The sequence below is a fragment of the Ascidiella aspersa genome, chromosome 2, assembly GCF_963924565.1.
Source record: "Ascidiella aspersa chromosome 2, kaAscAspe10.2, whole genome shotgun sequence".
NCBI classification, from domain to species: domain Eukaryota; kingdom Metazoa; phylum Chordata; class Ascidiacea; order Phlebobranchia; family Ascidiidae; genus Ascidiella; species Ascidiella aspersa.
Window position 1 is genome coordinate 10,501,417 of NC_139448.1, and position 21,672 is coordinate 10,523,088.

At 36.2% G+C, this 21,672-nt stretch overlaps 3 protein-coding genes across 3 annotated transcripts in view; 2 read left to right on the forward strand and 1 right to left on the reverse strand.

Annotated features, from left to right (window-relative positions):
* LOC146163569 (sperm flagellar protein 2-like) overlaps positions 1–7,319 on the reverse strand; it is a 28,947-nt gene extending 21,628 nt beyond the window's left edge. Inside the window, exons 1-11 of the mRNA XM_083381340.1 lie at positions 7,188–7,319; positions 6,416–6,579; positions 6,053–6,127; positions 5,518–5,634; positions 5,286–5,392; positions 4,876–5,035; positions 3,982–4,124; positions 3,623–3,776; positions 3,084–3,167; positions 2,635–2,739; positions 1,876–2,063 (exon numbers count right to left, since the gene is read on the reverse strand). Coding sequence (XP_083237466.1) covers positions 1,876–2,063; positions 2,635–2,739; positions 3,084–3,167; positions 3,623–3,776; positions 3,982–4,124; positions 4,876–5,035; positions 5,286–5,392; positions 5,518–5,634; positions 6,053–6,127; positions 6,416–6,579; positions 7,188–7,245 — 1,355 coding nt within the window. The 5' untranslated portion in view covers positions 7,246–7,319. The remainder of the gene's footprint in view (positions 1–1,875; positions 2,064–2,634; positions 2,740–3,083; positions 3,168–3,622; positions 3,777–3,981; positions 4,125–4,875; positions 5,036–5,285; positions 5,393–5,517; positions 5,635–6,052; positions 6,128–6,415; positions 6,580–7,187) is intronic.
* A 452-nt stretch (positions 7,320–7,771) lies between these two features.
* Positions 7,772–8,983, forward strand: LOC146163570 (18S rRNA aminocarboxypropyltransferase-like). Its single transcript, XM_083382271.1, has one exon. The coding sequence runs from the start codon at positions 8,002–8,004 to the stop codon at positions 8,761–8,763; it is 762 nt and encodes a 253-aa protein (XP_083238397.1). The 5' UTR covers positions 7,772–8,001; the 3' UTR covers positions 8,764–8,983.
* Positions 8,984–8,995: 12 nt separating this feature from the next.
* LOC146163571 (uncharacterized) lies at positions 8,996–11,162 on the forward strand. Its single transcript, XM_083382272.1, has 3 exons — positions 8,996–9,177; positions 10,557–10,689; positions 11,006–11,162. The coding sequence occupies exons 1-3, from the start codon at positions 9,038–9,040 to the stop codon at positions 11,093–11,095; spliced, it is 363 nt and encodes a 120-aa protein (XP_083238398.1). The 5' UTR covers positions 8,996–9,037; the 3' UTR covers positions 11,096–11,162.
* Positions 11,163–21,672: the final 10,510 nt, after the last annotated feature.

The following is a 21,672-nucleotide window of genomic DNA, read 5'->3' on the forward strand; positions in this document are numbered from 1 at the left end:
AAGCAATAATAATGAAAAATAAAGAAAAAATGTCAACAAAAAACTGCATACATAGGTTTTCATAGTATTAGTTTGGTCATAGTTAGCTAGTTAGATTGTCCTAAAAAATCGAAAATGAAAAATTTCTAAGCGTTTTTTGCGAAGATTTTGATGTTTAAAGCAGTTCTGTGTGCAAGTTAAGATGCTAATTCTTTTGTTTTTCGCGCAGGGAAATGTACATACTGGGGTAATATTTAACACAGTTTTAGATTTTAGGGACACAAGCACAAGCCGGGAAAAAAGGCGATATTAAACGGCAAAAGAATTTCATGTAGCTAAACATTTAAATAAAAATAGAATTTACGAACTGTGAGAGCATAGCTCAAAAGATATAAATAAAGAAGCTAACAAAAACAACCATTCCCTCTTGAATCGCCTAAATTTTAGTAAGGTTGGCTGCAATGAGTAACCCCTCAATTAATGTTTTCACGCAACCGCGTTTCATCAGGTCATACAGGGGCGTATCCAGAAATCCAAAAAGGGGGGGTCCTAAATTTTCAACTTCGGGCATTCCCCGTTTTTTTCCGTCTGACGTTAATAACGTCATAAAATAGTGACAGATATGACGTCATAAAACAGCGATTGTAATGACGTTATAAATAATAAAAAAATCATCAGAAACAGCTAATTAACGTCCAGCAAAAGCAAACTTTTAGACGCAAAACACGTCGCCGACAATCCTGCCAGGCGCCAACTGCGAAACCGCTTAGTGCGCAATCGTTAATTTTAGGAGAAATATATGTGATCGATTTTGGTAAATCCATTTACGGGACTACGCTAAATTAAAAGCACGTCTTTCGCCACCTGCAATACTAAACGAAGATCGCTTTTGCCCGGTGTTATTTGATTAGCGCAACATCTGCAAAAAACGGCACTTCAATAGTTAGTATATCAGTTTTTTAACCTTTTTAAGTTAGTGTACACCTGGCGAGCGAAGCGAGCGCGATTTTTTTGGGGGGAAAACGGCATTTTTAAAAATTTCTTGCAAGTTTTTATTACATTGCCGAAAATGAAATTAAAAGAAATGTTGAAAAATATGTGTCCTATTTTGAATACGTTTTCCGTTTGTCCGCGACGCACTTGGCCACGGCGCAACGATAGAGAAGCGCTAATCTAGTTCAATAGACAGCATCAAAACGTAAAAAAAAAATTCGCGCAAAGCGCGAAATTTCGCACTTACGTAGTTAAAATACTCAAAAAGTATTTAAAATGGACTCGTGTATAGTTTGTCGTAGAGGCAGCGGGCCCGATGAATTACAGAGACCGCTTGATTGATTGTTATTAATTGTCGAACACACACTTGTTGATCAGCCAACCCGAACGAATAACGAAAGGCGAAAGAGAAAAATATCCTGCGTTTACGGTCGACAAAACAAGAAACGAAAAAGGCGTTGATTTTGGTGTCGCATTAGCAAGACGTGTGACCCAATTACACTGAAAAAAACACGCAGCTTCGGACGGTGAGGTAAACCCTGACTAAAACGAACAAAAAACGTTAATGTCACTTCCGAAAAGGGGGGGGGGGGGTCTGAACCAATACCAGTAGTTTTTCTGTTTTTAAATACGATAAATACAGCTACGGACCAACACTGCGTAGTAAACATTACTTATCGATTCTCACCACGCATAAAACTGCTTTTAAAATAAAAAGTACCAAAATCGACGGTTAAGATCAATCAACAGCCTTTACACGCAAAACGACCGAAGTTTTATTTCGCAGTGCATAGTAAACAGTATTTTTTAATTCATACAACAGATAAACTTCTCACAATTAACACTTTGATTTAGCGTTAAGATCAACCAACAGCCTTTAAAGGCAAAACTTCCGAAGCTTACTTTTCGGTGAGCTGTCGGTACTCGGCCACCTTGCAGGCGAAGTCGATCACGGCACCCAGGGTGTCCTGGCACAGATCGTAGTGGCGCCGATAGCGTTCGTGGGCGCGCTCGGCCATAATACGCGAGTGCAGTTCCTTCTCACGGGCGATCTCAGCCTCGTAATCCTCGCGCGCCTGCTTGCAGAATTCCTGCCGAAAATAAGGGGTTTTCAAGGCGTGTTCAAAGCAAGGGTATTACTGTTGAAGCTGCACGAGTAACCGGTTAGTCAGATGTACTTCCGTGCGTTATAAAGTTGTACTTTCGTTAGCTGGTTTCTCGCTGGCTGGTTTCTCGCGTGGAAGTAGTTTTCTTCGCATGTTTAATATGATGACTAGAATGTTTGGGGACAACAAGTAGCCTACGGCCGTCCTATGCCAGTAATTTGACGAAAATGTAAAAAATAGGCCTTTTAAAAACAATCTTGAAACATTACTTACATTGCTTTGTGAAGTCGAGTTATTTCAGATGCAAAATAAAATTAATTTTTTTATCGAATCGCAGCATTGAAAAAATGGCTACAACAACAAAAAATGGCCGTTACTGATTTTATCTTTGTATTGGACAAATAGCAAATCTGAGATTTGGTATAAATTAAGGGCTGTTATGTTTGGACACTTCCTATAGACTTAGAGCATAGTCGTTTTACACTGACGACTATCTAAGAAGAGTCTTCTGTACTTGTCGCTATATGTCAAAGCTAAATTTCTACGTTGTACTCACCGCCTCCCGGTCGAGCGCCTCGTTGAAGTTCTTCAACCTCCTCGCCTCCACCTGCTTCTCCTGGAAGATACGATTCTTCCGGATGGTGTCCTTCTCTCGGCGAGCCTAAGCAAAAGGAATGGCATAAATATTGCTTAGGAGAAAGCTATAACCTCTATTTAAGCACAAAACACGGACGAATTAACACGAGCAAAACATAAACCAAAAGTCACACTGCGACATAACGAGGTGCACAATACTATATCACTAAAAATAAATGGGATAAATCAAGGTGAACTATTTTAAAGGAAATATTAACGCTCGTCATAGTTCAACACATACATGGATTCACCTATCGAGGCACTATTTTTTCAAAACTGTCAAAAACTATTATTACACTGCAACGCGTACTTCAGTGTGACTACGAGCACCAGTTGAAATATCGTAACCAAAATCGCTATCCCACCCACCTGCATTAGTTGCACGGCGATTCTCCGCTCCTGCTGGGACTGTCGCATCAGCCGTTGCACCACCTGCTCTTGGCGGAGCGATTCCTGTTGAAAAAAAAAACAGTTCATTTGAAAGGCGGAATTAATATAAACGGGCAACCAGGGCTCAAAAGATTAAACAAAACTCGCGAAAGCCGCGTTTCTGGTTTCAAATCGCCAAACTATAGTATGAAGTTAGCCGCTCAACGTTGGGATTAAAATCATTTGGTATATAACAATTAATAAAGTAAAGGCAATTAACATTGCTACCAACATAACCCTTTACACGTGTTTGGTTGCGAATTATTATTTTATTTACTAGTATATATAGGGGGTGATAAGATGCACTTAATTTGCAAAATTTAAATCGAAGATACTATTTTGGGGTGAAAATCGTTTGACTTAGCAATGACTCTTATTTAACTACACGCAAAGAATAAATACTTCTACGTGAAATTAACACGTAACTTTTGGACGCTTCAAGTAATTTCGAACATTTTAGTCTACTTAGTTGTTTTCACCTCTTGCGAATGATGAGCTTTCATCTGATCCACCAGGACTTTTCGGCGCCTCTTTGCTCTCTCCTCCCGAGCAGTTGAGTCCTCCTCCAGTCGAGTCTTGATCCTGTTCAGATACTCGACGCTGCTCTCTATGATTGGATCGCCCTGATCCATGCTAAAACAGAAATAAAAAATACATAAACAGCTTCGTATGTAGTAGCATAAATAACACTCTGTTTTCTTTAATTTTTTTTATTTAAAATTTTTAATTTTTTGAATTATTTTACCGAGTATAAGCAAATATCTGTCTTAGTTAGACGTACATAAATATATACTTGTACACTTTTACTTAAACATCTTAATATTTGTATATTATTTACCTGTAGTTGTCCTCATCATCATCTTTTTTGGCAGAAGACGTTGGCGCGACCAGTTTCTTTAGATTCTTTTCAAATCCTGAAATTTCAGCAATTACCGTTTTGGCTTCTCTTTTAGTCCTCAGTTCCCTTTTCAAGTTCATTGCCTGGAAATATGATATAAGACTAAGATGTTAGCTTACAAACTTGGTTAATTAATTAGTTTACTTAAAAAACTTGATTTGTTTGGAAAAGGACTTGTATTATGTGTTTATAAAAAAGTTTCTTGAGAATGCAATTGCCAACGTCTGTTGCATCTAGCAAATTTTTTTTTTGTAGTGCATCTAGCAATTTTTTTTGTAGTAGCATTGTGCTTTCCATAGCCTCTGGGCTGATCACAAAAAAGCCAGTCCTGAAGTCAAGCCGAAAGTTTACTTGATTGCTATAGCAACCTACCACACTTCTATAGGCTACAATGTACTTTTTAAATTTAAAATAAACAATCACGATCCATTGTTATTATGTAATTTAATGCATTACTGTTATAATCTGGGTTAAATAACTTGGTAAATATAAATTAAAAATTAATAAAGAACGCTTTTAGAAACTAAAATAAGACAAACTAAGCACACAACTCTAAAATAAGCACGTTTCTTAGAAATAAGCACATTTGCGTTTTGTAAGACACTGCACCCAAAAATAAGCACAAATCTTAGAAATAAGCACGGTATGGCAACCCTGGTGATACCTATACCGTTAGCTTAAAATACAAAGCTAAGGATTAGTAAGTAACAATCCGTGAATATACACATGGCAGTATACAATTCAATATATACAAGAATGGTTTGTTCTAGACAACAAAACACACATTGAGTTGTTTTTTTTAATGTGCTTTGTTACTTGAATAACCTGTATTACCTTCAAAGTTTTAGAAGGAGGTGGTTTGGGAATGTGAACAGTTGCGGCTTGTATCTTTGCAAGTAATTCAGTCTGCTTGTGCCTCGTAAGGCGTGACTTCTCCAAAGCGGCATGTCGGTTCTCCTGCTTGATCTTCTCATATTTTTCCATCTCCTTATACCTGAGCATAGTTAAAATATTTTTACTGTTTAACCTAAATGGCTAGATATTTTTGTTTCTTATAATTTTTGGGAACACAGATGTCAGCCAGCCACACATTTCACAAAAATATTTCGTTTTTAGATAAATTGAGTTAAAATCTCAAACAACACGCCCCAATTTAACATATTATTGAAATTTTGATCAAATATATAAAATGTCTAACCCGCAGATATATATAATAGAATGGAGATAATTTAATTAATATGTACCTTTCAGTCATTGCCTTTCTTTCATTGTCTTTTAGCTTTGCTTCAAAGTTTAAAGAAACTTTTTCCAAGGTGAGGTCTGATTCGCGAGGCAACAGAGTTTTCAATCTCTAAATTAAAATATATCATTTGTGATGAAAAGAACCTTAGTATAAAATTTAACTGCAAATTTAGTTAGATCACAAGACAACAAATTAACAAGGAATCTAATTTGAAGAAAGTTATTGTTGTTTACCTCTTTATAAAGTCCACTTTCTATTTGCTCAAGTTTGACAGGAGCTGAGGCCCGCATTGACTGCATTGCTGCCCCTGTTAAATTACTTTTAACTTTTCTTTGCAGGGCAATGTAGAGCTACAAATAAAATAAATTGAGTGTGTTTTGCACTATAAAATTTATTTTGCCGTTTGGGTAATAAAAATATGTTGTAATTCAAGTAAAATTCTTTTACCTAAACAATGGTATAGTTTAGTCGCGAAATATTAAAAAAAAGTGATTAATATCTAAAGAATTACGTAGTAAGTTACCATCACAGTGCAGAGGCAAGTAAGTTACCATCACAGTGCAGAGGCAAGTAAGTTACTATCACAGTGCAGAGGCAAGTAAGTTACCATCACAGTGCAGAGGCAAGTAAGTTACTATCACAGTGCAGAGGCAAGTAAGTTACCATCACAGTGCAGAGGCAAGTAAGTTACTATCACAGTGCAGAGGCAAACAAGATGTGACCTAGATGAACATCTATTTAAAATATGTGAAAAATAATTCAACGTACTTGGTATAAGAGTCTTGTCGCAATGCCATGTTTTAGCATCATCACATTGTAAGCTATGTTGGTGTCAAATGGAATCTGCAGAGAAGAGGTAATAAAAACCTTTACTGATAGCAGAAATGAAAAGACTGATAGAATAAATATAAAAAAAACATTACTAAACTGATCGCTTTTTACTGATAGCACAAATATAAAAAACATTTGAATGGAAATTCTCTAAACATTACCATTGGTAAGGTAGATAAATAAAATTTTGTTTTATCGGAAAATAATGGCACATAACAAAACAAACACCATTCGCAAGTGACTTAAAGCATTACTGAGTTTAGAATTGGTTTTGCATATATTCAATTTAAATATATTTACTTGCAAAAGATGTAGCGTGGGCTCAAGACGAGTGAAGTTGTTGAGTTTGGCATCAGCCGTGTGACCTTTGGAGAACTTGTCAAAGTCATCCTGGAGCTGAAACTTGTGAAGAATTTCTCCGATATAATACCCAGAAGCAAAATCTTGTGCAAATGTTGTTTTTTCTGAAAAAGCAATATATATACTTGAACTAAAGACCATGATGTAAATCTGCAGGTGTTGTTTCTTCTCGTAAAATCAAAACCTGAACTGATGACTGGAGTAAAAATCAAATAAATTCTTCACAGTCCAACTAAATCACGAACTAGGCTGGAAAAGCTAAAGATATTTTTCTTCTTTATACCCAAGATATTTTTTCAATGAGAGACCAAAATTACTTTGTTTTTCATATTACAATTTACATAAATTTGTTAGTTTTAGTACCACCACGCCTTGAACATTTTAATTCAGGAAGCTCTTGCTAAATGTAATAATATTTTATTTTTATAATTTTCGAAATGTTTAAGCAAGAAGTCATTGCATTTGCAGTGATTGTCTGATTGAGTGATATACCTGTTTAGTGGTAAAAATATAATATATAAATATTATGGTCATTGCGAGCTACCTACAAGATGATGCTCTTAAGATTGCTGGTCATTACGGTTTATTACGCTTATAGCTGGTTTTGCTCTATATCCTTAATGTTAGTATGTGTGCATTATAAATTGATAATGCTTTGGACTGTGTGCCTTTAGTGAAGAATACAACATTACTTTCAAAGTAAAATTCTCACCTATGTACTTTGAAAGCTTCACCTCATCATTCATCCATTTGCACAGAATGTCTGTCATGGCGTTGGTTATTAATTTGTTTAACGCAGCATGAGATTTTTAAACTAGTGTAAATTGCCGACACAAAACAAAACTTGACTGACTAACTCGAGCATGAAATTTGATTATCGCCATGACAATCGTTTTAGTACTAAATCCAGCTGTTATAAAATTAATAAATAATTACAAATATTCAGGAATGTAAATAAAACGATTTAATTAGATTAATGGTTAATTAAGAATAATAAATTGCAAAATGTTAAATTTATTAAATCTGATTGAACTATAAAGTGGGGGTGTTTAATGTTTTTAAAAGTTAAATACCGCGTAATCAACTAACAATAACCATAGTATATACAAAAGACTATGCAATAAATATTTTTATGTAACTAATTTTCAATAATGCCAAACTTTTACATCGTCAATTTTAAATAACTTTACGTGATATAATGTTTTGTAAGTATTTTATAGTTGTTCATTTCTTTAATCACTTTAGCAGCCATTTTGGGTCAAAGTTTTATTGTGGTGGAAAATTAGTCTACAATTTTACTTTTTTACGTTTCTGTGTTATTTTTGATCTTGTTATTTATCTTACCCATGTTATATGCTATCATTGTTACAACACAACCTGAACAAAACTAATTTTTTTTTAGTTTAAATGAAACGTTATTGTACAAAACTGTAAAACAGTCTTTTTCAATTTGTTAATGGCTTATTACTCGCCTATAGAATTAATTTAAAAAATACAGCTGTTCGGTGGTATATTCCTAAAGAATTATGCCGCGAAATAATACGAAGCACAAAGGGAAAAGAAAGAATGTCTTCAAACAATCGCAGTGGACTGGCAACGAAGGTGGAAGAGTGTCAGACGACCTTGGCGCAACCGAAGCTGCTTTCAGCTATCCATTAGCTATGTGGGATCTGCAGCATTGCGACCCAAAGAAATGCAGTGGAAGAAAACTTTCTCGAAAGGGAATTGTCAAAACTCTACGCCTTCAACAATTTTTTCCTGGAGTCGTTTTGAGTCCAATGGCATCACAGTATGTGTGCGCCAGTGACAATGAAGCAGTTGGGAAAAATGGTGTTTCTGTTATTGACTGTTCATGGGCTCGGTTGGAAGACACTCCTTTTTCAAAAATGAAGGGTGGACATCCGAGACTTTTACCTTACCTTGTCGCAGCCAACCCAATAAACTATGGCAAACCCTGCAAACTTTCATGCGTTGAAGCATTTGCAGCAACTCTTTATATAACTGGATTTAGTGAAGACGCCGTCAAAATTCTAAGTTATTTTAAGTGGGGCCACAGTTTCTTGTCCTTGAACGAATCATTACTGGACATTTATTGCAACTGCAAGACATCAGCAGATATAATTAATGCTGAACAGGAGTGGCTTGCAAATAATGACAAAGATTCTGATTCAGATCGGGACCCTTTAGATATTGACTTAAGTCTAGAATGCGGTAATCCAAATAGAATTCTTCATAACTGTGAAGAATCTTCTAGTGGCGATTCTTCTGAAGATGAAACTAATTCATGATCAATGCTGTGACATAGGCCTTTTCTATATAAATGTACAAGTATAAATATATCATTTTTGGTTTAAATGTCTTTGTTGAAAATCTACTTAAGTGTATTGTATAGACAAATCTCAGTGAAATATGAACTCTTATAAATACTTTTGCACACCTATATATAAACAATAAATTGTTTTGTTTCAATCATCCAATTTAATTAACCTAACTGTTAAGCTGCCATAGTGTTATTTTCAAACTTCGGTGTGTTTCAGGTTTAATCTTAGTAAGTTTATAAACATGGCCTATGATAAGGAAAAGGCCAAGATGAAGCCCACTAGGGCTGTCATACAAGCCTTGCCGAATCTTGTGGACAGCATGAACAAGCCAGAGCGTGCCAAGTTGAGGATGCTGGAAAAAGATTACGAGCGACCTTTCATGTATGTTTTAAAAATGATTGACCTATGCTTATTCATAGTTGACATTTTTTACAGCAAACATCCAGAACAGACCTGGGCAACATACGGCCCGCCAAGCTATTTAATCAAGCCCGCGGTTAGCTTGGTTTAAATAATAAAATGGAAATTGTTTTTCCGGCTTTTCGCGAATTTCTGTTGCCTTTCACGTATGTTTCGGCATTTACAAACAAAAAACGTCCTCTGCAATGTGGCACTCTTCAACAAAAATTTAACAAACTTAGCCTAATATATATATATATTTTTGCGCTTCCGTCAAATGTATTTAACTGTCTTTAAAATATGAACGAAATACCGACCGTTTTTTAAATACTGATTCAAATTTTGTCAACCTACTTTACTTAATGCCATGCTGTGTGTTTCTCCCGATTTATACTGCTTTAATCTGGGTAAATTAAGCCTCAAAAGGCAAAAAAACGTTGTATTTTATTTGTGTGAAATTTTTTGTTTTTAACCTTAACTTTTGGCTCAATTTCCCGAACAACTTAATAATCGCCAATATATTAAGCAATGTATGTTGCTGATCTGTGCTCTAAGCGTCACATCCAAATATAAATTAAAGTTTACTTTATAAACTATAGGTGCAAATTTTTGGCGCCTCGCACCGTCGCACGACATCTTGTCACTATAGTCATAATGCGTGTATTTCATATCCTATTTTTCGCCCGCCACAACATTTTAAGTTTCTCATGCGGCCCGCAGTAAAAAATAATTGTCCACCCCTGATCTAGAATTACAAGAAATCCAACTAGTAACTTCTAGATTTTTCATAAAGACATCTAAAATAATTTTTTTAAATATTCAATACATTCGTAAAAAAAAATAACATTATAAAGCTTAATGCCTGTAAAATTGCTTCATTGTCTTGCTTTAAGCCATAGATCTAAGATTTTTTGTTTCGTAAAACATTTGACTGAACTTGTCCACTTATTGAAATTTTGATTTTATACATCATAATTAACATTAATTAATTTGCAATTTGCAAAAATTTAAACTTATAAAATTATTAAAATATTTATCGATGTTAGTGAATCTGTCAATAATTTAGATAATACAATCATTTTTTTGTACTAATCTAAAAACAATCTAGCATTTAGATTGTATAATCCTGATCTAGGTTAAAATAATCTAGAATGACAACTATTTGCTTATAACCTTAATTTTTTTTTACAAGACAAGTGTTAAAATGTGTTAGTTTTCCTTCTAGTAACCATGTTATGATAGGTGATTCTAAGCTAATTGGAGACACCACAAATTTATGCCTAAAAATAAAATCGTTTTCAACTATTACATACAAGCTCTTGATTGCCTGTAAAATGATGTACAGTTTTTTTACTTTTCAGGAACCATAATTACTGCGATCGTGAGATGTTTGCATATTATTTATGTGCAAGGAACATGACAACAAAGTATTCGAAAAAAGCCTGTTTGGAGGAAATCATGGATCTGCGACAATGCATTAAAGAACCTGTTCGGGTTAGTGGAATTTATGCCTATTCTAGTGTCCTGTTTCTGTAAAACCGCATTTAAACAAATCACTTATCCATGCGTTTATAAAGTACTCAACTCTATTTTTTTTAATTTGGATGAAACAACTATATGTTGCAAAACTTAATACAGTTAATCATTCGGTATATTAAACGCTTGCTAAAATATATATCAAAAATTCTCTGCCACTGGTGTTCTCGTTCTTTATGATGTTGTGAAACCAAGAAAGAAATGTCATTAATTATTTAAACAAATCATCTTGCAATTAAATAACCACATATCAAATTGCACTTTTTTATTTTAGACAAGAAACCGCGAACTCATGAGAAAGGAAGGGGTAAAGGCGGGAGATCGAATCACCGAACTGCATTCAAGCAAATTCTGGATTTATTGAAGAACCACTTTTATTCAAATTTATATTATGTCTTTCTAAGTTGCCCAATACAAATTAAATCAAACAATTGTGCCTTGTAACGGCAGCTTGTATTGTACCAGTGTATACGATTAACGTCGCTGTTTGCCGTTTATCATCCAAATCTTTTTAGCAGGACAGGACTCTTTTATATTCAATCGACATTGAAGCGTAATGTTAGCAAGAAGAATATTATTAGTAAGTGTAACCTTTAATAACATGGTAAATATTAAAAACCTAACTGGTTACCAGCAGTGGCGTAACCAGAATTTTCAACTTAGGATTTCCCCCTTTTTGGTCTGACGTTGCTGACGTCATAACTAGGATAAAAACTAAAAGAAAACAGTCAAATTACCGTCCAGCGAAATCAGTAGTACAATCACGTTGTATCAGAATAATGTCTGCTGTAACTATCCTTTTATAAAAATGGAGACTACTTTTTTAAATCTGCTTCACTTGAAGAGGACGTTGTTACATCAACATCCAACACACAATATTAGCGCAGACAGCAAAAAGCAAGAAGATTAACTGCGCCCAAATTTTTTAGCATAAACAGGGAAGAAGAGGACTTGATTTAAAGTTATGAATTGTATAACAAGCTTTTAATCAGGGAGTCGAACCGGAACTTTATGAACCGGTTTTGGGCCAATTTCTCCCGAACCTGAACCGTTTTAAGTAAGATTCTGAGCAGCCGAAACGAAACTGAACCCAATATTTTGAATAAACCTGAACCGAACCCGAACCTGTCAATAAAAGCGGTTCACTCCAGCATGACGTCACAACCTCTATTTTACAGAGTTAATCTATGCCATGTTCAAAATTTTATGGAAAATAATGAATAGTGATTACCGGTACATAAAACGTTAGTTTTTTATTTTTCAGATATTTTAATAACGAGCAGCTTGTTAACGCCGCGTAGATCTACATTTATTGACCCACATTTTCATCTCATATTGCATCCGAACTGGAACTTTTTAAACCGGTTTTGAAAATAAATTTAGTCGAACCGGAGCTGAACCGGAACTTTTAAAATGCTCGAAACCGAAACCGGAACTGAACCGGATTCCGAAAAAATCTTTGAACCCGAACCGAACCTGAACCGGAAAAGTCAAACGGTTCGACTCCCTGCTTTTTATTCTGGTGATTTAGGTTTCGCATTAGCTTAAGAAGCTTCACGTTACTGACAGCGAGTTGAACCCTAACAAAAACTATATTAACCATTACAAAAAAAGGGGAAGTCGGGAAAACTAATTCAAAGATGTTAACTTACAGGCTACAGCCTTGTTCAGCGAGCAATCAACTTTCGTCGTAAAGAAATTCATCCGCTAGGTGACATCATTGATAAACAATCATCTTCACGATTCTGAACACGTTTGGGCCATTTTGTGCATGGACAACGGATTTCTATTAATATTGAATAACAGACAAAAAAGTAAGGCAAACCACAACGTAATGCATCTTGTTTTTTAATGAAATTACTTGGGTTTAATTTCGACGCCATTGTTTTTGTTGCGTTTAATGTGAGTTTTAAACTTCTCGAGTTTCGTGTCTGTCGTGCGCTTGCGAAGTTGCAATTCATAACCCATATGGTCGCACACTCTAAATGTTCTTAACCAGGGTTCGATCAAACCCTTGGGGTTCGAAGCAGCTGTTTCAAGGGTTCGGCGAGAACGTCCTGTGAAACATAAATGCTGTTATTTCAAGCTAAACTCGAATCTCTTTTATGTGTCAAGGTGTCATGTAACTTTATAAATTGAAAGTTTGCCCAATTTAACCTATATAAATGTAAGTGTGTGTTTTGATTATGCCCAGTTTCAGCTGCTAGGAGGAAGAAACGAATACTGAGCGAAAATTTGGGGTTCGACGAACGCTTACAGAATAACATAGGGGTTCGACAAGTTACCAAAGGTTAAGACCCACTGCTCTAAATCGTAAAAGTGGAATAGCATTTTTCCGCCCACATTTTGTGGGTTGGTTAGTAAAAGGACATCCTTATAAGTAGGTTGCTAGGCCTATATACCCACCGTATTTTGGTTACAAGAATTGCTGAGCCGGATACGGGACTCGGCAGAGTCGGTTAATTTGGCTGAAGTCCACCATATATTTCGACCACATTTGGACTCGGAAGTCGGACTCGTGTGGTTTTAAACGTAATCCACTGCCCGGCGCAAATATTAGTCAGTATGATCTGAATTCTATTTATCAGTATGATCTGTTTTCTACAATACTGGTAACATTATCCAAACCCCCTTGGCAATCTCTGAAACGAAAGGTATTATCTCGCAAGCTGTCTAGCTAACCTAACATACTGCGTTTAACGAAAAACACGGAAGATTACGGCAACTGCTGACTTTACCAACAAACGCAATATCGCGTGACTAAAGTATAAAAGGTGACTATTTATTAAGATTTTCTAAGCCTAACAAAGATAATAATAAACGATATGACTAGGGCGAATATTTTTTGAATTGTCAAAAAAAGTCAAAATTTTGTCAAAATTTACACGTTAGGTCAAAATTTGTCAATATTTTTGTAAGTTTTTTTTTTTTTTTTGGTTAAAAAAAATTCGCCCTAGTTATGACGCATTTTTATAATACCAGAAAAAGTTTTTTTTTATTGGCACATGCCACAAATGTATGGGTTTGTGTGTCCGGTTTTCCGTGAACAGTCAAATGACACGTGAACCAAAAGGAAACAATCAGTAATTTGCCACTTGCACTTGATTGAAATTAAACATGCAGAAACTTGGAAGTTCAGCCTAATTAAGCAACCTTGCATTTACGTCATAGACCAGCCGACAAAGGGAAGTGGCGCGTTTCCGCCATGCGACATTTATTTTTTATAAATATCAAATTTCAGTAAGCCCTGCAATGATTTTTTTCGCCTGTGATAAAAAACGCGCTCAATAAAAATATTTGAAAAGTCAAAAACATTCGAAATAATTTTAACCAGGGCGAAAATTTTTAACTAAAACAGGAAACCTGAATTGACGAAAGTTACCAGGTGTTTACACTAAAATTTACACGAGAAATTCGTCGAGATTAAACAAATTGTGAATACTGTTAAAAATTAGTCCTTATACTTCTATTAAAAAAAGCGGTTTTCCCGAAATTGTTGCTAAAATGATTGCTTTTGAAAACCTTAAAGATAACTACAACATATCTGCCGAACTCAGACAATTAATTCTTTGCATATTTATCCTAATGCAGATGGTAAATTTCCATTTGGGAAAATCCGTTGACAAAACCTTTTTTAATAATATATACCATTAGAATCGTAAATTGATAAGGCATCGTAGCGGAAAGCCAATACCATTCGGTAATACTGAACGAGTACCAAAGTCGTATGATGAATATTATATGTAGATATGTTTTTTTTTATTACGACGCTTAAGCCTATAACATTAATAAGAGTGGGTGTCCCTCAAAAACTCTCAATACCCTTGCTTTGGTGTCCTGATTGTTAAAATGATTTGTTTTAACCCTATAGATTTAAATCGTTGTAGTAAAGATACTTTTTTGTAATACATTATTTGGTGGTATTCTGAACAAAAATTAGGGGTCTTGCAGTGTCCTAATGATTTAAGTTACTTAAATCACAATTCTCTAATGACTCTTTTTGCCCCCCCCCCCCCCCAAAAAAAAAAAAGACGTGAAGTATTTTAAACAAGTGACTTGACTTAGGCAACCGATGACTTGGACTTGGGCTTGTTAACAACACTGGGGTCTCGTTTTGTGATCGCTTCGGAATTGACGCTTTGTTTACTTTAAATAATACATTTTGCGGCGGCCACTCACGTGCTATGGTGTCAGGCAAGCTGAATGGTCTTTTTATGGTAAAGTGATTGTGCATAATTGTCTCAAAATATCGCTTTCTTCCGATACGAATACGTCACGCGGCACCTGTGGTGCACATCGTGACGTTGAAATACGTCAGCCGTCAGAGAGACTTGTCCAAGCAGCAGCGCAATTGAACTTAACGAGTTGGCTTATATTCGGCCGTGTTGGTCCTGATTGGTTTGGACAGTCAAAGTATCCTGATTAATTGATTGGCCAATCCCTCCAACGACGCCCCGCTTTCGCAGTTGGCAAATTTGAGTGATTAATTCCTGTCAAACGGCGCCCTTCAAAGCACGCTTGGAAGTACTAAATCCTAGGTTTCAGCGGATTACGACTCGTAGCTATTGTTATATAAGAGTGCATTGAAATGAGGAATGTGCCATACGTCGCGTTTCGTTAATAAGCCGTACCCAAAATGATGGGCTAAACTTCGCCGTCCGGTCTGATATCATATTACGTCATAACTCAGGTCAATCTCATATTACGTCATAATATCAGTAATATACAAAGTTAATGGCTTCCATCGGGGTTTGGAAAAATGTATTTGCCTTGGAAACTGTGGTTAGTTTAAATTTAGTTTCATTCTGAGTCAATGAAAAATACGGTAGAAAACGTGCAATTGATGAAATGCCCTTTTTGCATCGGCCCGGTACCGATACCACCTTAGTATGAACATAGTGTTTTTAATAATGCACCATTAATATCTATTTTCAAAAGTTGTAGGTTACCCACGACCCAAACACCTTAGCACATGAACGTAAAGCCTAACCACAAAAAGGTCAAATGAGGAGATAAAAGGCAAAAGTCTGTTGACGATCGACGCCATTTTGGATTTGCGTATTGCGTCGCAATTAGAACGATAACAACGTGACTTTAAAGAAAGGCTAAGCGCCTCGTTGATAAGGTCAGACACTGGTTCGCCGCGATTGCGCCAAGACCAAAAAGCGTCACTAGAACGTGGGATATCTGCGGTCGTCGCATTTATTTACAGTTCGAACGCATCCGCAACGGAAACAGCACTCGCGACCCTGAACTTAAGCCCTCTTGATTTGCGGATACCCGGTATAATTAGCGCGATGGAGAAATGTCTACTTTTGTTCATCCATTGGACAATCGAATACCCCGAGTCGCTTCTAGGACTTATATAGCCCATTAGCAGAGTCGCACGCAGAAAATTTTCCAGGGGGGAGAAAAATATATGAATAAATAAATTTATTAATGGATAGTGTATAATATTTTGGCGCTGTTCTAGAATCCTACCACAGCTTTCAAACAATTATTAAATCAACGCACAATGTTTGGGTTGGGTCAAGTATTATTATTTAGGAATAATATGGTTAACCCACCCAAACACAAACGCTAACCCACACCCTAACCCAATTTCACAAAATGTGCGTTGTGGTAGGATTCTAGACCAGTGGTTCTCAACCTTTTTTAGCTTACGGACCGGTAAAATTTCAAAAAAAGTTTTGCGGACCGGTGGACCTTCAAAAATCAAAATCAACTCAAAATGTAATTACGACAAAAGTATATGCAACTTAAAGCAAATAAGGGAAACGTCAAAAAAGCAATTTGCTTCGGTCTTTTTGATATCACAGGCGTTTTACGTACAACACTTGCACCATTGTGACGAACAATAAAGTCCTAAGTAGACTAACGTTATGTTGCATCACAAAGCAGCAAATTACGGAACTGTCGAAGTTCTACATTTAATGGACAAGCTTTTAACATCCTATATAAAATTGTAATATATTTGGCGGACCGGCGGGGAAGTTGATGCGGACCGGCACCGGTCCGCGGACCGGGGGTTGAGAACCACTGTTCTAGACCACCAGCGCCAATATTCTATTCTTTATAAGTAATACATATTACATTTAAGCAATAATACTTAAAATAACACTTTGAAATCTAATATTCTACGAAATAATGTTTAAAAAATGGCGGATATGATTCTGCAACAAAGCACTACAATTAAGGATGAAATCAAACAGGCAACATTTACAATTTATATATCTAAAAATCATTTTAAACTTCAGTAAATTCACCCTAATTTTATCTCGGGTGTCGGATGTGCGTTGTAGGTCGAGTTTGAAGAGCATTTCCGCATAAGTTTGAAGGGACCACCTGCTTTGGTCGGAAGTAATTATTACGACTAGTCTGGTGTCGAGGTATTCGCGTTATGTAATCAAAATGTTTTGGCTGTGGTTGAAAGTAATCGTTGGCTAATTGGTCGTCTCAAGGTGTTTTTCTCCACAGGTCACATAGGCGTTAAACACATCCGTTTGGTTGTTCCGTTGGCACAACATTAGGATGCTGACAAAAAGTTTTTTTTTATAACAGCACTTGGTTGAAAGCCGAAGGAAAGAACATTACGTTTTTCCAACGTGGTTACGTTAAACCATTTATTCTCAAACTGTGCGTCGAGCCGCTTGTAATTAAATTAATAATTTTACCCTCTGAAACAAACACTAGATCGAATGATCTTGATTTTCAGTTACAAACAACCACATGAATTAAAATTATAAAATTTTAATGGGTATACGTCGCGAGAAAAAAAGTTTAAGAAACACCGAGTTAGACCAACAATGCTTAGTAATACATGATTGGTTGGAACGGAATATATCTCTGTGCCTCATCTGTACTACATTCTGTCATAATCGTCTCCCAATTTCAAGTGTTCGCTATACCGCAATGGCATAACAATGCAAAGCGCCATAAATCGGCGCCGAAGCGCCATTTTTCACAATCTATATCCAAATAAACTTAGTAGTCCTGTACTTCAAATCACTCGCTATCATCTGTGACCATATATAGCTTAGGTATTAAAAATAACACACGTGTTGATAAATTTCCTAGAAAATGTAACGACGTTTGGCATTTGCTTAAATCACTTTATATACATTTTTTATTGATTTAGTAAGCTCTTCACTTTAATATGCAAATCACCCTAAATGATTATTTTACAACTTACTATGGGTGCATAAGGCGGCGGACGTTAAAGTATTTAATCCGACTGATAGAAAATAACCTAAATTTTGTGACAAGGTACCGCTAATGTAACAAGGTACCACTAAAGGTGCGAATAAGGAGATTTTGCCGTGGCAACCACTGGCTTTAACGTTAGATTTATACACATACTTTTTAATTGCTGAAGAAATGCAGCAGGTCACGTCACTCAATGGGTGCTTTTGTTTAACGCGCAGCGATTGCGCATATCCTATTTGCTTCAGGGCTGTGTCGCCATGCTTTTTGACTCAAAAGAAAGGGTTTTGCTTATCATACGTCATTTTTACTTATTAATGTTTGTGATTAATGTGTAAGCGAAAACTGTGCAATAAGGTGGCGGGTTATTGAAGCAGTCTTTTTAAACAAAAGTAGTAGTAACCTTGCTGCATGTTTAGGACGGCGTGCTAAGCCTTGTTTAAGCACCTTTGTAAGTAACTATTATTTCTACTGTCAAGTCAGTGACGCAAAACCATAGTGGGCGCGCAGTCTGCGATGCGTGAATAGCCTTTGTAATATGGTGCGGAAGACAGCATTGTTTGCCTATGTCGTATTGTCAGTCAATGCGATGTCCAGGCATCTTAAAGGCGCTTTATTGAAATTGAGTATCGCCAGGTGAGGTAAAAATACTTAGGGGGAAAACGCCCCTTTTGTATTTGCTGGGTGTTTTTGTGTCGTTTCTGTGAAGTAGCGGCGCTTTCAGGTAGCTTCATTGTGATCTCATAATGCTATGAAAAGCGATTTGGTTTAAATCAGATCAGCTGCATACAAAACGCCTGAAATGATGATTTTATTGTTTCCCTCAGTTTAATAATGCTATGCACGTGGGTGGCAGCTCCTACTGCGATTTTAAATGCTGTGCATCTAGCTCAGAAGAATAGCGGGGCAAGGTTTTGCCTCAAACAGAGTATGATTGTGACCTATTTAAACGGTGTTATGCAAGAGTTTCAATCAGCGTTCTCAACCTTTTTTGGCGGCGTTTTACATGACTGAGTTCCACCTGGTTTACTGTTTTTATAAAACCTATTTTGTTTTTATAGGTTGATTAATTTGGAATGAGAAAAATTAACCTACACGTTCGACAATATTATTACACTTGCATTTTTTCCTGAACTCATAACACCTTAATTTGTTTGCGTATAACCTAAACAGACTTCCTTAAAGTGTATATCATAGATTAAAAACCACTGGTTTAACTGAGCAATTATTCGTTTGCAGTAATAGGGTCATTAACCTTGGGTTCTAACCTTTGCTGAAAAGACAGCAGGATCCATGGTTCGTTGGTCGGGTATCCTCACCCGTAGAATAGGGTTTGTTATTAGGTCAGCAGGGTAGCATGATTCAGGAAAACGATAGTAAGTACAGAAACGCAATGTTTCCGGTGTGGTGGGGCGACGTAACAGCTACACAGCAACATCCGGCAAACGGAATGTAAAACTGGAAAGTTAAACCAGTTGCTGTGTAAAATTGAGTTCAACAGTTCATTGTTTAGATTAAAATATATTCATATTGTTTGATAAATATTTTTGGCAGGTAGATGTATTTTCATTTGCAGATAACATTTGGGGTTAAATGCGCTTGTCTAATTATTCTAATAAAAAGACGGTAAATTAGGTGTCTGTAAACTGTAAAAAAGGAAAAATTTTAGCCAACCGTAGCACAAGTTGAAGTATTCAATATTGTATTTTACCTCGCCTGGATATCAGTGCAGGATCGCAAACAGTTTGACTACGTACAATCAGTTTAGTTAAATAAAGATGTGCAGATCAGCGTATTACCGTATATTTCCTAAAATGACATCCATATGTCCCCTTTGGTTGCAGCTATAACATTCAGGCTGAAAGCAACGTTCAGGCAAACCAGACTTGCGTTACCCCGTATTTTTTTTGTATGCCGAAAGCAAGAGAGCGTTACCTATTGGCATGCAGTCACGCGTATATTCGTAATTGATTTTTTATTGTGGGCCTTACCCACGCCGAAATTTCTTCTATGTGGCAAGGTAGATTTACTGAATTGGCAGCACAGGTATTAGCGCCGCAAATGGGTGCTAAAGATTCAGGTCACCGTTCGAATACTACTTATAAAAAATCGCTTTGGGTTTTAATCATTAATTAGAAGAATTCATTGAGATTGAACAGGGCAAGGAGCGTTTATATTTTAGATTTGTCAGTAGCCTAAGTACAGCTGGTTGTTAAGCGGATTTCAATGACGAGGCAAATTTACCTCGGAATTTGTGATGATTAATTCTCGCGACTTGCGTTCTTGAGCGACTTTAAATAGATGGCCAATAGGTGATATCATGCGTTGTTAATAGCAAATACCCAAAGCAAATGAATTACGCTTTGTCGATCGTTAAATTGGCTTGTTTCCACCAATGATCGCGAACCAACGAGAAAATTCATGATAAATCACTATACCCAGCACATATCAAGATGGTTTAAAATATCGCAAAAAGTCACTCACAACAACGGCCATTCAGCTAGAAATAAAGTCAACAAATTAAAATTATAGTAAAATAATATGATTAATGAATATGTCCGTTTGTCTCGTTGTATCAAATCGTGAAAATTGAGATATAGATTAGTTATTAGATAGACTAAAAAAACCAAGATAACCAGTACGCCTTTGTATTAAAATACTTTATTAAGTCGTCCAGTTAATTGTACACGTTAACAGGTGAAAACTGTGAGTTTATTGCCGGTTAGTTTTTTATTGGCAATAGGCATTCCAAGCCTACACAGCGCAGAAGAATGGCATTTACCTCTTTACAATGTCGGATGTTTTTAGCCGACCCCATAACAAGAAGCACAATCGCCGCTATGCTTCCTGTCGCGATATTGCTAGATTCTTGACAATGGCTACTTTCGCCTTTCATTGAGAATAAAATATGTCAATTGAGGGGCCGCATCTAAAACAGCTTTCTCGATTCGAATTCATACATTTTCTGAAGCCCCAACTTTTACTGACTTTCTAGATACGTGGCTCCAATTCACCCTACGTAACGACTTCATTCACACAAGCCTTTCGTTTGTTTGTCACTCAGCATGAAATAAATTGTGAAATGGCTCCGAAATTAATATACCCTGTGATTTTGGAAATCGTTTAATAGAGAAAATTTTATTCTGGATTAGGCGACTACATAATCGCGCATGTCTTACCGCATCTAGTGAAAACTGTGGCTTTGAACAATTGACAAATATAAACAATATATGTAGCGATACTGAACATAACTTTAACTTCAAATTTTTTTGGATTACAAGATACTTTTTTGTGTTTATCTACTTAATAAAATGCTACACAAAACAGCCGGAACGAATTAAAAGGTTTTAATCGCACCTTAGATGGTCTATAAACGAAACCAAGGTTTCCATTCTATTATGTTTTTCACTCAATCAATGGCCACGTTCGGTCGATGAGCACCTCACAAAGTTTTGCTAGAGATTGATCACGGAGAGAAAATGGACAAACATTATCTCACATAGAGTCCTTCAAGCAACAATAGAGGCGTGGTTGACATGTCAATAAATCCCGCGTGGGCGATTGCTTACAATTTTGTTGAATTTTAACTTTTTCCATGAAACGAAACCTACTTAAAGTTTGTACTCATTTCGCCTTATGTCAAAGGTGTATTTTAATTGTTAAAGGCGGTTGCAATGTACGGCCGCCCATCAAGACGCCAGTTACAACCAAATTTAGAGTAAGCTATACGTATGATGA